At 34.1% G+C, this 13,532-nt stretch overlaps 3 protein-coding genes across 4 annotated transcripts in view; 2 read left to right on the forward strand and 1 right to left on the reverse strand.

Annotated features, from left to right (window-relative positions):
- LOC137404888 (SH2 domain-containing protein 5-like) lies at positions 1–5,173 on the forward strand. The gene is made up of 6 exons (XM_068091114.1): positions 1–75; positions 1,624–1,704; positions 2,825–2,899; positions 4,051–4,197; positions 4,428–4,589; positions 5,147–5,173. The coding sequence occupies exons 1-6, from the start codon at positions 1–3 to the stop codon at positions 5,171–5,173; spliced, it is 567 nt and encodes a 188-aa protein (XP_067947215.1).
- Positions 5,174–5,463: 290 nt separating this feature from the next.
- On the forward strand, positions 5,464–7,691 carry LOC137404629 (EGFR adapter protein-like). The gene is made up of 4 exons (XM_068090855.1): positions 5,464–5,521; positions 5,664–5,732; positions 6,557–6,728; positions 7,266–7,691. The coding sequence occupies exons 1-4, from the start codon at positions 5,484–5,486 to the stop codon at positions 7,386–7,388; spliced, it is 402 nt and encodes a 133-aa protein (XP_067946956.1). The 5' UTR covers positions 5,464–5,483; the 3' UTR covers positions 7,389–7,691.
- Positions 7,692–8,104: 413 nt separating this feature from the next.
- Positions 8,105–13,532, reverse strand: part of LOC137404634 (transmembrane protein 135-like) — a 41,427-nt gene continuing 35,999 nt past the window's right edge. For both annotated transcript variants that reach the window (XM_068090859.1, XM_068090860.1), the window contains exons 13-14: positions 11,076–11,143; positions 8,105–8,598 (exon numbers count right to left, since the gene is read on the reverse strand). In XM_068090859.1, coding sequence (XP_067946960.1) covers positions 8,460–8,598; positions 11,076–11,143 — 207 coding nt within the window. In that variant the 3' untranslated portion in view covers positions 8,105–8,459. The remainder of the gene's footprint in view (positions 8,599–11,075; positions 11,144–13,532) is intronic.

Raw genomic sequence — 13,532 nt, forward strand, 5'->3', positions numbered from 1 at the left:
ATGTCGCACTTACTTAAAGCCAAGAAAAACATCGAGACGCAAGACTTCCTGGAGTTCAAAGCTAAAAAGGACAAAGTTGGTAGAAACAATTTATTTTTACCTGCTCCGACTTGCAAGCTTCCATTTTTTTGCCTACAACCTTTTGCCACACCAGAAAACACTTGTTGTTACGTGCCATCTTTAGCTTGTCAAGTGTCATACATAGCTTCATCTGTCACCCCACACTACATACACTATTTTTTCTACGCATCTTTGATTTCATAATTCCTTTGGCATCACAAGCTGCCAGAAATGTTGGTGTCTTGCTAGAAATAGGTATTTGTAGTACATGCAAAGGAGGCGCGAGAAAAGAGACCTTAATGATTCTGCAAAGAATTTCGAACCAGGAGAATTACTCGGCGGCCATATTGCTCCTTATATTCTTCAAAAAGACCACAACGAAAGCGCATTTATCCGTTATGCTGAAGTGAGTAATTATGTTATACTTTTGTTATCATTTATTATATTTTATCAAAGAACATCTAAAAAATGTTTTCTTTAAAATATTTGCAGAAATTTTAAACAAGAAAATAAGTTGGAGTTGGAAAAGATTTTGCAGACAATCCTACAGCAAAACCAGCACAAATATAGCTGGTTATCATTACAATTTGAGCTGGCGAGCGAGCACATTCATTGCATATAGAAATTAATTTCTCTCTCAGGCTAGGAGTATGACCAGATTTTCATTTATTCTGTAACATACATGAAATTTTGTTAAATTCCAAAAACAGTTAAATTAAAAGATAATAACCTGGCCTAAAAATATCCTCAAGAAAATCTGTTGCACTACCCGTTATACATTATCATAAGGTTTTTTATGACTAACAATACTTGAGTAAAACAGGTGGTAGGCCAACCTATCCACTGACCCCTAAATAGTCTGGGTTGCCACCTTTTATGATAAACAGGCTGCACAAGGAACTAATCACCTAGTTTTATCCTGATTTGTTAGTAAGTTGTTCATTTTAGTCGAACAGGTTGTTCGATATATATCAACTTTTTGAAATCATTGCATCAAGTAAACACTTTGAAGATCTTATTTTTGAAGAAAGATCCAAGTTTGATTAGTTGATTTCAGACCAAAGGTCAACATTCACGTATCTTTAAATACTCTACTATCTCCTGATAAGTTTATTATAACTTTTCTAGTCACGTCTTTTTATGGTAAAGCGATATTTGCTCCTCTGTAGTAGTCAAGATGTTATTATTAATTAGTACGCTGGTAGTCCCGTGTGCATGTGATTTTCAGATGTAATAACTATGTGGACAATTGTTTTTCACTTCATCAATTTGGTCAAGTAGTCCAGATAGTAGCATACCTGGTTGCAAAACTCTGTCAATACGTCTTTGGACGGACGTAAGGGTAGACATGGCTCTTGTTTTAGTAAAGATTTCCATTAAAGGTTTCAAACAAAAAAATTGCTTCAATTGTAAGAAAGTTACTTCCAGTTAAATTTAAATGTTACTATAAAAGTATTTACAATATTAGCAGACAGACACTAATGATTTACCTTGAAATCTATCAGCTCGTAGAACCTTATTGAAACATCTAAACACTAGTGATTGCCTTTGGTTCTACTACAGTATATGGGCTCCTTCTCAGTGCCCGGTACAGATCATGGAATCCGCTCTGAGTTTGTCAGGAAACAACTTGAGCTGATGAGGGTAAGATTTGTCACTTTATTATTTTGAAAAAATACATTATTTGTTTAATATCTTATTAATGTTAATAATTATTAAATGCTGCAAATGTTATATTTTTAGTTTGACTCGCTGGGGGTCCCTCTCAGCACCAAAGAGACAGATTTATGCAAATTTGTTTCTAAAATAATGAAGTAGTTATGTACATCAAATAGTACATATATGCATTATTGCATGTATTTGTATATAATCTATATCCATGTGTACTTATACAAATTTATATATATATATATATATATATCAATTTGCCGATGAAGTTTTGTATTTTTGTATAAAAAACTTTAAGAATTGGTTTTAACAGCCAGCTGATAAATTGATGAGCTAAAGTAATTAATGTATTGTATATATATGCATCTATACAATATAAAACTGTATGTGTTTATATATAATTACATAGAAATGGAATATATCAGATGGTGCGCAAATATCTACATATATATACAGTTATACTAGCAGTGTTACCCGGCATTGCGCGGGTAATAAAAAAGTCTGGACAGAAAATTGATTTGTATTTAACATATAACAATATTTACCATTCTAACTTTCAAACTACACATCATGAGAGAAGTGTTTTGTGTAGTTGAAATAAATTAAGAGAAAAATGAAAACAACTGTAAAGGTTTTAAAACTTTGTCAAACAGCTGTAACTTTCAAGCTATTAGCCTGGCACATTGCCAATGGAAAATTGCAGTAAGCTGTTAGGCTTCTAATGACGGTACTCCATGACATTGCGTCAGCATTGTTGTCCAGCTGCAGTTATTCTAATAATAACTATAGCCCAAATGCAGACAGACATACGACATACACACGAACATACTTTGAGAAATATATATAGAGATGATACATGTAGGTATATACATATATACATATATATACATATATATATATATATATATATATATATATATATATATATATATATATATATATATATATATATATATATATATATATATATATATATATATATATATATATATATATAGTACATACATATCCAGGTATATAATACATTATGATTCATGTAATAAATTAACAAAAAGAATAAATAAATAACTTCAAGATTTTATTCTATATTTTGCAGACGACTATTAGAAGCAGACCTATACTGGTGATCGTTTCAGCCAAAGGTGTCAAGGTCACTGACAAGAAGGGTAAGGTACGATAATATACCAGTTAGTTTAGTTTTCTAACAGCCAGAGGGAAAGTCAAAGTTAGGTACTTCTATGCATGCAACAAAAACAAGTCACATGGTTGATGTCATGAATATGCACCGATACTAAATTGTGAACTATTTTGTTGTATTTAAAATGAGTTCAATTATAATAACTCTGCAGCTAGTAGCAATTCTATTGTTTTGATAAATATTCATAATATTATCTAAAACTTTATTTTGCCAACTGTTCAACTAATTTACATTTACAAGTGGTAAATCAATTTTAATGTCAGTTGAAAAAGTGTTTTAATAAATGTGTTAAACAGAAATAAACAAACACCTGATAATATAGAATAACTTGAGAGATAGTTTTGTCAAACTTTATAAACATATACGAATAATTTTGTGAATAGTACTGAGGTTAAATCTATGATTACCCTTGACGTGATTTTTCCTAGTCTCACAAGGCCTGCTGATGAAAAGATAACTAAAAGTTGAAAATTTAATGCCTTGATAAGCTTTAGTAATTGTCTACCATCTCTATATAAATCTCTGTTTTTGTCTTTTTATCAAACCCTGCGTCTAGTTATAGCGATTTAAATCTAGCAATTAAAAATCTGCACGACACTGGCTTTGATCTCGGGACCTCTAGATTTAGAGGCAACTTAGCCAATAAGCTACACAAAATACAATGGAGTCATTGGGCAAATATCCATTACACTGGTTAAGATACTCCAGTTTAAAGTGCTTTCTAAGGTTAATAACTAGCACTGTTGATCGTTACAAGTAACGATTGCTGAGCCGTCTCAAAATGAGGGTATCATTTTAGTAAAGTTTTTAGTAAAGATTGTAGTAAAGATTTTAATAAAGATCTAGCTTTCCAGGTATGATATTCAAACTCATTAGATAATTATTTTACTCCGGGGGGGGGGGGGGGGGGGGGCGTTCGGCTAGTAAATATAAGATATATAAATCTTTCTTTATGCAAACATTCAAGCAACCACGTAAATGACTGGTTGACTAGCTCACTGGATAACTCTATATATCTTTGATTAAATCTATAGATGAATGTTTGTCTAATACATTAAATTAATACACCGATAAATTTTGTGAATTACTTTGCGCAATTCTATGAGTAATTCTGTTTGTTCCAGGCGCTTCTCATGGCACATGCATTGCATAGGATCTCCTATTGCTCCTGTGTGCCTGAAGATCGCCTTTTCTGTTTCCTAGCCCGAGAACCAAAGGGTCCCGTTAATATGCAATTCTGTCATGCATTCACTGGTTCCAAACAGAGTCAGGTATGCTTTCCGTGACACACATATATTCATATGGATAAATCTGTCTCAACTCTGCATGTGGAAATTGTCTCCTCACTTAACGTTTGGGTTGTCTTTATATTATTGCAGCCAGTTTTGCAGCTGACTAGAAAACAAAAGAATGGTCAATTTTATTTTCTTTTAGTGAGTGAAATATTTGAATAGCTCTGATTTGCTCACTTTTTGCTAAACTCGCTGCTGCTCTCTAACAGGTGGAGGAACTGAATACAATACTTGGTAATGCTTTCAAGGCTGCTCACTCAGCCCAACGCGGACCCCCGGCGACCTTTAATGAACGAATAGCAGAGAAGCTTGAAGAGCAAAGAGAGCTTTACGCAGAAGTACAACGGAGAAGCGACAGCGACAGAGCTCGGGTTTGTTCTTATTTTATAAAATAACCTAAAGACATTTTCTGATTTATGTTTTAGACGATTACGTATCATACGTAATCATCTAAAGGTCTACATATCATATACCTGTATATATACTGTACTTACACGTATCATATACCTGTATATATACTGTACTTACACGTATCATATACCTGTATATATACTGTACTTACACATATCATATACCTGTATATATACTGTACTTACACGTATCATATACCTGTATATATACTGTACTTACACATATCATATACCTGTATATATACTGTACTTACACGTATCATATACCTGTATATATACTGTACGTACACGTAGTATATAACTGTATATATACTGTACTTACACCTATCATATAACTGTATATATTAGGAAAGACCCCCTGACTAGAAAAGTCATTTAATAGGTTTCATAGATAGTTTGATGCTTTATATAAAGACAAAAACAACAGTTTTTCAAAAACAAGAATTCGTATAGTGTGGGCAACTCTCGATTTTGAATATGCAGCTTTTTTTGCATTTTGACACAAATTAATGTTTTAGTTTGTGTTAGACCTTTCTTGTGATTAGGTATATATTACCCATATACATGTATATGCGTAATATATACAATAACATATAACATATACAAGAGGTATATGTTACCTTTTGTATAGGTAGTGATGGAGTCGCAACTTTTCTACTGTTTTTTCTTGCTAAATATTATCTTACTGAAAAACATCAACAAATAGAATAACATACGCCAGAGCATGTGAACAGGTACTTCTCACCATCATCCAGCTGTTTGTCTCACACTTCAAGTCACCTATTAATTATCATCATCATAATTATTTAATTGTATATTATTCAATTTTTCATTTAATTTTAGAACAAGAAACTCATGTCTGGTAAACTTTCTTCACTACCTGGAGAGAAACGGTGAATAATAACTTACATAGTTACTACTCTATATATTTCATAGCGCCATTATTCTTGGTATCAGTTAATAACGACTATCTAGTAATACTACATCTATGGAAATTGTCAATTTTTTAAGCTGTCAAATTAATTGTGTGTTTAGGGGAAGCAATACCGAAAGCAATAAAGTGGCACTGGAAACATACACTTGGTACAAGCCAGACATGACCAGGTAAAGTATTGATTGTCTTTCAATCAAGTTCTAAGTTTCAATCTATAAACATTAACGTGATTGACAAGGTGTACAAAGATCCATGACAGTAATGATGACACCAGGGGGTCAGAGAGGAAGTGAAGCTGCACATTATGAAAATTTTGTGACTTCTAAATTCCACTTGAAATACCTGCTAATAAAAGATAACTCGGAGTTAATTAAAATCTTTATCGAAAAATTCCACTTTTGTTATTAAGTGCGTGCGTGTCTGTTAGCGTGAATTTTGTAGGCCTATTTTATCCAAACTTCAAACGCTTCGTGATGTCCGCTTCGTGCTGCCTGACAGGTCACTGAAAATATTTAGTTTCAAAACTTCATCTGGTTTTTAAAAACTCATCTGATTGAAAATAAAATCCGTTCTGCTGATCACGAGCTTTACAGCTAATATTCAAATATATTTTACATATTTAAGTTTTTTTGTAAAAATTGCATTACATGTAAAAAAAATTATCATTTTTATACATACTCTAATTGGCTTGCACTTATGTACTTTATATATAGGTTAACTGAAATATTTATTAAAAATAGAAAAAATTCTTAGTACTGTAATGCTGTGGGAAAATAGTTGTGCTTTAGGTTACATAGAAACTTTACCCTGTTCAAGTGACAGAGCCAAATAGCTTAGAATGTCGATACAGTTTTAGGTACTAACAAAGATAGTCACTTGCATTCTGCATTCACACAACATGTGAAAATGACAAAAAAATATAAAGAATTTGTAACTAGCTTATGCACCTTTTGCCATGACAACATTATGGTTATAATCATATATTTCCCTTAAGGGAAAAGGTCATGGACTACTTGCTACGACGACCTGTAGGGTCATTTGTGGTACGAGAGAGCACTAGCCACAAGTCATCCTACTCTCTCTCAATGCGCGTCCAGAAGAGTGACAATCCGACTGGCGTAAGCCACTATCTTCTGGAGAAAACTGCAGACGGTGTAAAGTTCAAGGTGAGTAAGAGTCACTGTTTGTCACTACTACTACGTACTTGTCTGTAAGGCATTAGTCTAACATGGGACCTTCTTTTGACAGCTATAGAAGTACCTGCAAGCAAATGTCATAAAAAATCCATGCCTGTTCTGATAAAACGAACCTTAGTTTTAGAGGCACTTACTTACTATTCATGTGCTGAAAGTTTTTGAAAAGTGCATGCTGACTGCTGTAGCTTGCCTCTAAAGCAGTAGGGTGACCTGTTAACTCTACAGCTGTGTGACCAACTGTAAATGTCTCCACAGTTCAAAAATTACCTTTAGATGATTACTGCAGCAGATACTTACAGGTGTCTCTGCAGCCCTAGAACCACCTGTGGGTGTCTCTACACCCCTAGAATCACATGTAGGTGTCTCTACAGCCCTAGAATCGCCTGTAGGTGTCTCCATGGCCCTAAGATCAACAGAAGGCGTTTTTACACTTGTAGGATCTCTTGTATGTGCTTCTGTATTGCTATAATGTCCATCGCCTGGTTATCTGCAAACTATACTTTTCAGGGACTTGAGCAGGAGTGGTCGAATCTTGCAGCACTCGTGGTGCATCACAGTGTCGCACCTGAGCTGCTGCCCTGCACGCTCCTTCTACCGGATAAAATGGTGAAAGGTGCCACGGAAGAATAAACTAGCGCCTCAAAGTTTTAGACTAAATTACATGAATGGAAAACTACAATATTTAGCAGTTTCAACTTCAAGTAGCAATATACCTTTCTGAACATAGAATTTCACCCCTAATAGAGTGGCCAGAAGCAGCCAACATTTGTGCTGACCAAAACAATTCACTTTATAATTCGAGCTTTTCAGAGTTCAACTAATTTCACGCTCTGAATATATGCCGTACATTTTGGACTATTAGCCGCTATTTTTTTCTGACGATTTGAGCCATGCGGTTTATATAAGGGTGCGGCTATTCTGAGGCTGTTTCTTTCACCGCTAGGGCACATTAACCAGAATCTCCGGTTAATGCGCCTCTAGCGGTGAAAGAAAATACAAAACAATGCCTAATGATACTGTTCCGTTAGACACTAGGTTAAAAAGCGTCGGTTAATACGAAACAGTGCCGTTAGGCACTGTTCCGTTTTAAACAACAAAGTTGCTGTCACGTTAAAAAGCACCATCCTGAGTTCTGCGGCCAATACAAAGGTGCGGCCTATGTATTGTTTTATTATCTTTTTTTGGCAAATTAAGCAGATGCGGCTTATATAGGGGTGCTGTTTACAGTCCGAAAAGTATGGTAGATCAAATATGTAATATGAAGAAATGCACCACATGCCCCGATATGAAGGAAGTATGGTGAATACAAAATAAGTTGAGCCCAAAACAGTTGATAAAGGAACATGGAGTTAATCTATGATTTATTCCATGCCTAAATAAGATAATGTATATGTACGAGCCTATCTGTCCAGCAATTGTTTGTACACTAACATTGGTTTAATTTTGTTCCATGCAATGATGAAATGATTCTTTTATACAGTTACATATGCAATGAGGAATGCAATACTTGACAATCAAAACAGCATATGAATCCAACAAGTAGATAAAGTGATGGATATACAGAATTGAGCATTTGGAAATTATAAAAGAGAGTAAAAAGCACACATGAAAAACTGAGCAGCAAGGAAAACAATTAAAGTCCACAGACTCGGTCCATAAATACCCAGTGAACTGATAAAATAACACATGATAGTCATGTGACTAACGTAGTTGATTCAATGAGTCAGCAGTCAGAAGGTCAGTGAACCTTGCATCATAGTTGGGCCAGAAGTCGGGATAAAGTCTCGAGCAGTCGGTGCCAAACTTCTTATCTATTAACCTTCTATTCATCTCCTTGAACCTGAAAGTGTAAGAATTGGCTCAAACAATGCTATAGGCCGTAGCTAAAAGACAGAAGGGTTGTGAGAATGATGTTCAGAAGAGGAGATAAAATGGTAGCATCGAAGCAGAAAAAGAAATCATGTAAAGGAGCTGTGGCAAATGTCCATATAAGGAAGTGAAACCAATGATGAATATGGCCATATAAGGAAGTAAAACCAATGACGAATATGACCATATAAGGAAGTAAAACTAATGATGAATATAATCATATAAGGAAGTAAGAGTAATGATGAATATGATCATATCGGGAAGTAAGAGTAATGATGAATATGACCATATAGGGAAGTAAGAGTAATGATGAATATGACCATATAAAGAAGTAAGAGTAATGATGAATATGACCATATCGGGAAGTAAGAGTAATGATGAATATGACCATATAAGGAAGTAAGAGTAATGATGAATATGACCATATCGGGAAGTAAGAGTAATGATGAATATGACCATATAGGGAAGTAAGAGTAATGATGAATATGACCATATAAGGAAGTAAGAGTAATGATGAATATGACCATATCGGGAAGTAAGAGTAATGATGAATATGACCATATAAAGAAGTAAGAGTAATGATGAATATGACCATATCGGGAAGTGAAAGTAATGATGAATATGACCATATAAGGAAGTAAGAGTAATGATGAATATGACCATATCGGGAAGTAAGAGTAATGATGAATGTGACCATATAAGTAAGAGTAATGATGAATATGACCATATCGGGAAGTAAGAGTAATGATGAATATGACCATATCGGGAAGTAAGAGTAATGATGAATATGACCATATAGGGAAGTAAGAGTAATGATGAATATGACCATATAAGGAAGTAAGAGTAATGATGAATATGACCATATCGGGAAGTAAGAGTAATGATGAATATGACCATATAAAGAAGTAAGAGTAATGATGAATATGACCATATAGGGAAGTAAGAGTAATGATGAATATGACCATATAAGGAAGTAAGAGTAATGATGAATGTGACCATATAAGGAAGTAAGAGTAATGATGAATGTGACCATATAAGTAAGTAAGAGTAATGATGAATATGACCATATCGGAAAGTAAGAGTAATGATGAATGTGACCATATAAGTAAGAGTAATGATGAATATGACCATATCGGGAAGTAAGAGTAATGATGAATATGACCATATCGGGAAGTAAGAGTAATGATGAATATGACCATATCGGGAAGTAAGAGTAATGATGAATGTGACCATATCGGGAAGTAAGAGTAATGATGAATATGACCATATCGGGAAGTAAGAGTAATGATGAATATGACCATATCGGGAAGTAAGAGTAATGATGAATGTGACCATATAAGTAAGAGTAATGATGAATATGACCATATAAGGAAGTAAGAGTAATGATGAATATGACCATATCGGGAAGCAAGAGTAATGATAAATATGACCATATCGGGAAGTAAGAGTAATGATGAATATGACCATATAGGGAAGTAAGAGTAATGATGAATATGACCATATAAGGAAGTAAGAGTAATGATGAATGTGACCATATAAGGAAGTAAGAGTAATGATGAATGTGACCATATAAGTAAGTAAGAGTAATGATGAATATGATCATATCAGGAAGTAAAGAATAATGATGAATATGACCATATAAGGAAGTAAGAGTAATGATGAATATGACCATATAGGGAAGTAAGAGTAATGATGAATATGACCATATAAGGAAGTAAGAGTAATGATGAACACAACATATAAGGTAGGTGCAAGGAATAATGGTCATGATAGGGCTGCCACCAAACCTAACTGGGAGGCCAAACTTATAAATGGAGCTGGTAGAAGAAAATTGGCCAGATATCTTGACAGAGCATGGAAAAGCTAGCATATAGTGATTGACACTAGCGGAATGAAGGCATTACAGGGTGATAGAAAGGGCCCCAGTCTTAAATCACTCCTCTGCTATGAGAGATAACCAGGCCAGAAACACGAGGCAGGCAACGGGAAACCATGATGGAAAACTCTACCGAGAAAACTCTTAAAATGTCTATGAATTGGAGAAAATCATGACAGAAGGAGACTGCTTAAGTCAGAATACTAACTCGAATGGTAAATACATAAAAATAACAAACTATTATTTACTAACTGAATGCCAGGCAAGCGATGATGGTTATTAGTGACACTCTAAGTTGGACCTGTTCTAAGTTGGAACTTGTTGCAACAAGCTGCAACAAGTTGACAGCTTGTTGCAGCTGGATGTATGATATGTTTAGTATTTAGCATGGGCATCAAAGTTTTAAAACCTTCCAACCCCTTGTGAGCCAAAGTCAATATCTTAACATTGCTGAGCATTGTGCCCAAAAGTTAAAGTAGTCATCCAAGCAGCCTCAAGTGACACTGAAATGGCAAATGATACCCTAGAGACTCGGAACACTTGTTTCAACGAGCATATTAATATTGACTCACTTTCCACCTGTGATGTTGAGCATAAACTTCCAGTATGGAGGTCGAATATTGTGAGGAGACCAAATCGCCTGCAGAGTATATATCAAAAACGTTATTATTGGCACAATGCCAACCATGCAGATAATTGGTTGGGTCTATGGAGATGATAATCAAATTTAATGGGGCTGGCAGTTGAAATGTCATCATCCCTGAACCTACACTAACCTGAACTTCTGATAATTGAATTAACAGATAAAAATGCTGAGTCATGTTGGTTAATAATTCGGTGAAAATTGAAAATCTATTTTTAGCACAATTGGCTTTGTAGGAATTTATTGGTTTTCATATGCTCCAACATAAACCATACGAACTTGGGATATTTAGTAACACCAAATTATGACAAAATATGCAATTTTATTGATTACAAAAGTTACTAAAATGTACAGACTAACTGAACTTAAAATAGGTTGCCAAAAATCAAAGTGAGCAACTTGGTCTAAAAAAAACACATTGTAGAAAATTTCTAGTAACTATCACAAACATCTCACTAGTCTTCATGGACAATAGAACTTCATTATTAATATTATTATTCAAAAAGGGAGTCAATGCGAATGGACAATAAAGTACAGTGCTGTCAGAAATTATGAGACCACCCAATAATTCTCGCCTTTGTTCAACTTTGCACATCTGCTGGCACCATATTAATTCATTCATTTGCCACATATTGTACATCATTAGATGCAGAAATTTCTCCTTGTTCTAGTAAAGTAAATCAGGAGTCTTTCATTGTTTTTTTACAGCATCGGTGATAGAATTAGTGTCATCAAGTTATTTTTTCAGTGTCCGACCACATAGCTTGTTAGTGGTAAAACGTGATGTCATCACTATGTGTTGTGCATTCTTTAATCTCACAAAGTCAAATAGTTTGGCATAAAAAATAAAAAATGAATAAAATAATAAAATGAATAAAAAAATGAAAATATCTTTTCGTTTTTTTATTCATATCAGTTGCATATGCCTTTCGATTGAGATAAAAAATAAGTATGGATTGTTATGTGATGGAAATTTGCTTCATATTAATCAGTAGAAAATTCCGCATCTAATGGTATATGGTTTATGATAGTTTTTTGTAAAACTATGTCAGTAAATCATTGCTACCACCTTGTCTCTTAAAATGTGAGGTGGTCTCATAATTTCTGACGGCACTGTAGTTATAAAAGGAATATAAAAAGTCATTATTGCTACAGAATGGCAACACTTATAGCGCTGGGCTCTCAGTTACAAATAAATATAATATTGCACCATGACTAATCACCTGGTCCTATCAGTACTAGCTACGTACTACTCTACCTGTCATAATAGTCCCATGACCAAACACGAGCGAAGCGATTGCTCGGGAGCTTTATGATAAATGCATATGTGCACACAACTCACGAAAATTATTCATCAACAACGTCGCAAACCCTTGTACCGAAATCTCATCAACAAATTAAACCATTTTTTAATGGATTTCTTTAAGTATTACAATGATACAAAACACATATAAACCTATTTAAATATGTTACCAAGTCTTTGACATTTGTAGACAATATCCTAAACCTTACTCATCTGATCGGATTATACATATATAGACAGATTAATTTGGCCTAAAATCGCAAAAAGAAATTGACAAGCCTTTTTTAATCAAAATTAAGACCGGCCCACAAAACGCCAATAAGGCTGTGCGACAGAGAGTAGAACCATTAAGTCGTGCGCATTTCACGAGAAAAGCATGCAAATTTCACCAGTCTATGGCATTGTCCAATTGCCGAAGGTTTCTGTAATTAATGTAAAAGTACTGAAAAGTAATCGTTTCTTTTTTGCCGATTCTACCGGACTCTGACATTCTGGACACTTATAATGAGTACTTTGGTATTCCAACTGATGTCCAAAGCAGTGAAAGTAAAGGAAATGACGATGGTATTTTTCTAACGATTCTTATAAGATTATTACAATATTTAATTGTAAGAATAATTATTCGATTTTATAAGATTATTATGAGATTTAGTTATAAGAATAATCATTCGAATTTACAAGATCGAAGTATATAGTGACCGATGGTGTGCAATATGTTACTGTTATTATTTTTCTAAAGATTTTGTTGACGATACTGCGGCTGTGTCCAATATCGCGGTACTGCCAAACCGTTTTTTAATATCTGCAAAATTAAGGAATAGGCCTACATTTTCTTATAGATATACATTTATTTCTATGACAACCAGCTAAAATCTGTTTAGATTTTTAAATTCAGCATAATTTTTTATATATAAATACAGAAATCTAGATAAATATCACAACTTCTTGATTTTGATTGCTATGACCAATGATATACAGCCCCCCAGCCTGTGTATATTAACAGCAGCTTGCCATTTTCCTTCTAATATTGCATTTTTCCTATTGTAGGGGAGAGATATACACATAATATTTTCATTCATTATT

The sequence above is a fragment of the Watersipora subatra genome, chromosome 9 (assembly GCF_963576615.1).
Source record: "Watersipora subatra chromosome 9, tzWatSuba1.1, whole genome shotgun sequence".
Classification (NCBI taxonomy): domain Eukaryota; kingdom Metazoa; phylum Bryozoa; class Gymnolaemata; order Cheilostomatida; family Watersiporidae; genus Watersipora; species Watersipora subatra.

Excerpts from the sequence above, each read along its gene's own strand:
- LOC137404888 (XM_068091114.1), top strand. The coding sequence starts at position 1 with ATGTCGCACTTACTTAAAGCCAAGAAAAACATCGAGACGCAAGACTTC. Across the intron at positions 2,900-4,050 it reads TCACTGACAAGAAGGGTAAG|GCGCTTCTCATGGCACATGC; the intron begins GTACGATAATAT and ends TGTTTGTTCCAG. Across the intron at positions 4,198-4,427 it reads CTGGTTCCAAACAGAGTCAG|GTGGAGGAACTGAATACAAT; the intron begins GTATGCTTTCCG and ends GCTCTCTAACAG.
- LOC137404629 (XM_068090855.1), top strand. The coding sequence starts at position 5,484 with ATGTCTGGTAAACTTTCTTCACTACCTGGAGAGAAACG. Across the intron at positions 5,522-5,663 it reads TCACTACCTGGAGAGAAACG|GGGAAGCAATACCGAAAGCA; the intron begins GTGAATAATAAC and ends TTGTGTGTTTAG. Across the intron at positions 6,729-7,265 it reads CAGACGGTGTAAAGTTCAAG|GGACTTGAGCAGGAGTGGTC; the intron begins GTGAGTAAGAGT and ends TATACTTTTCAG.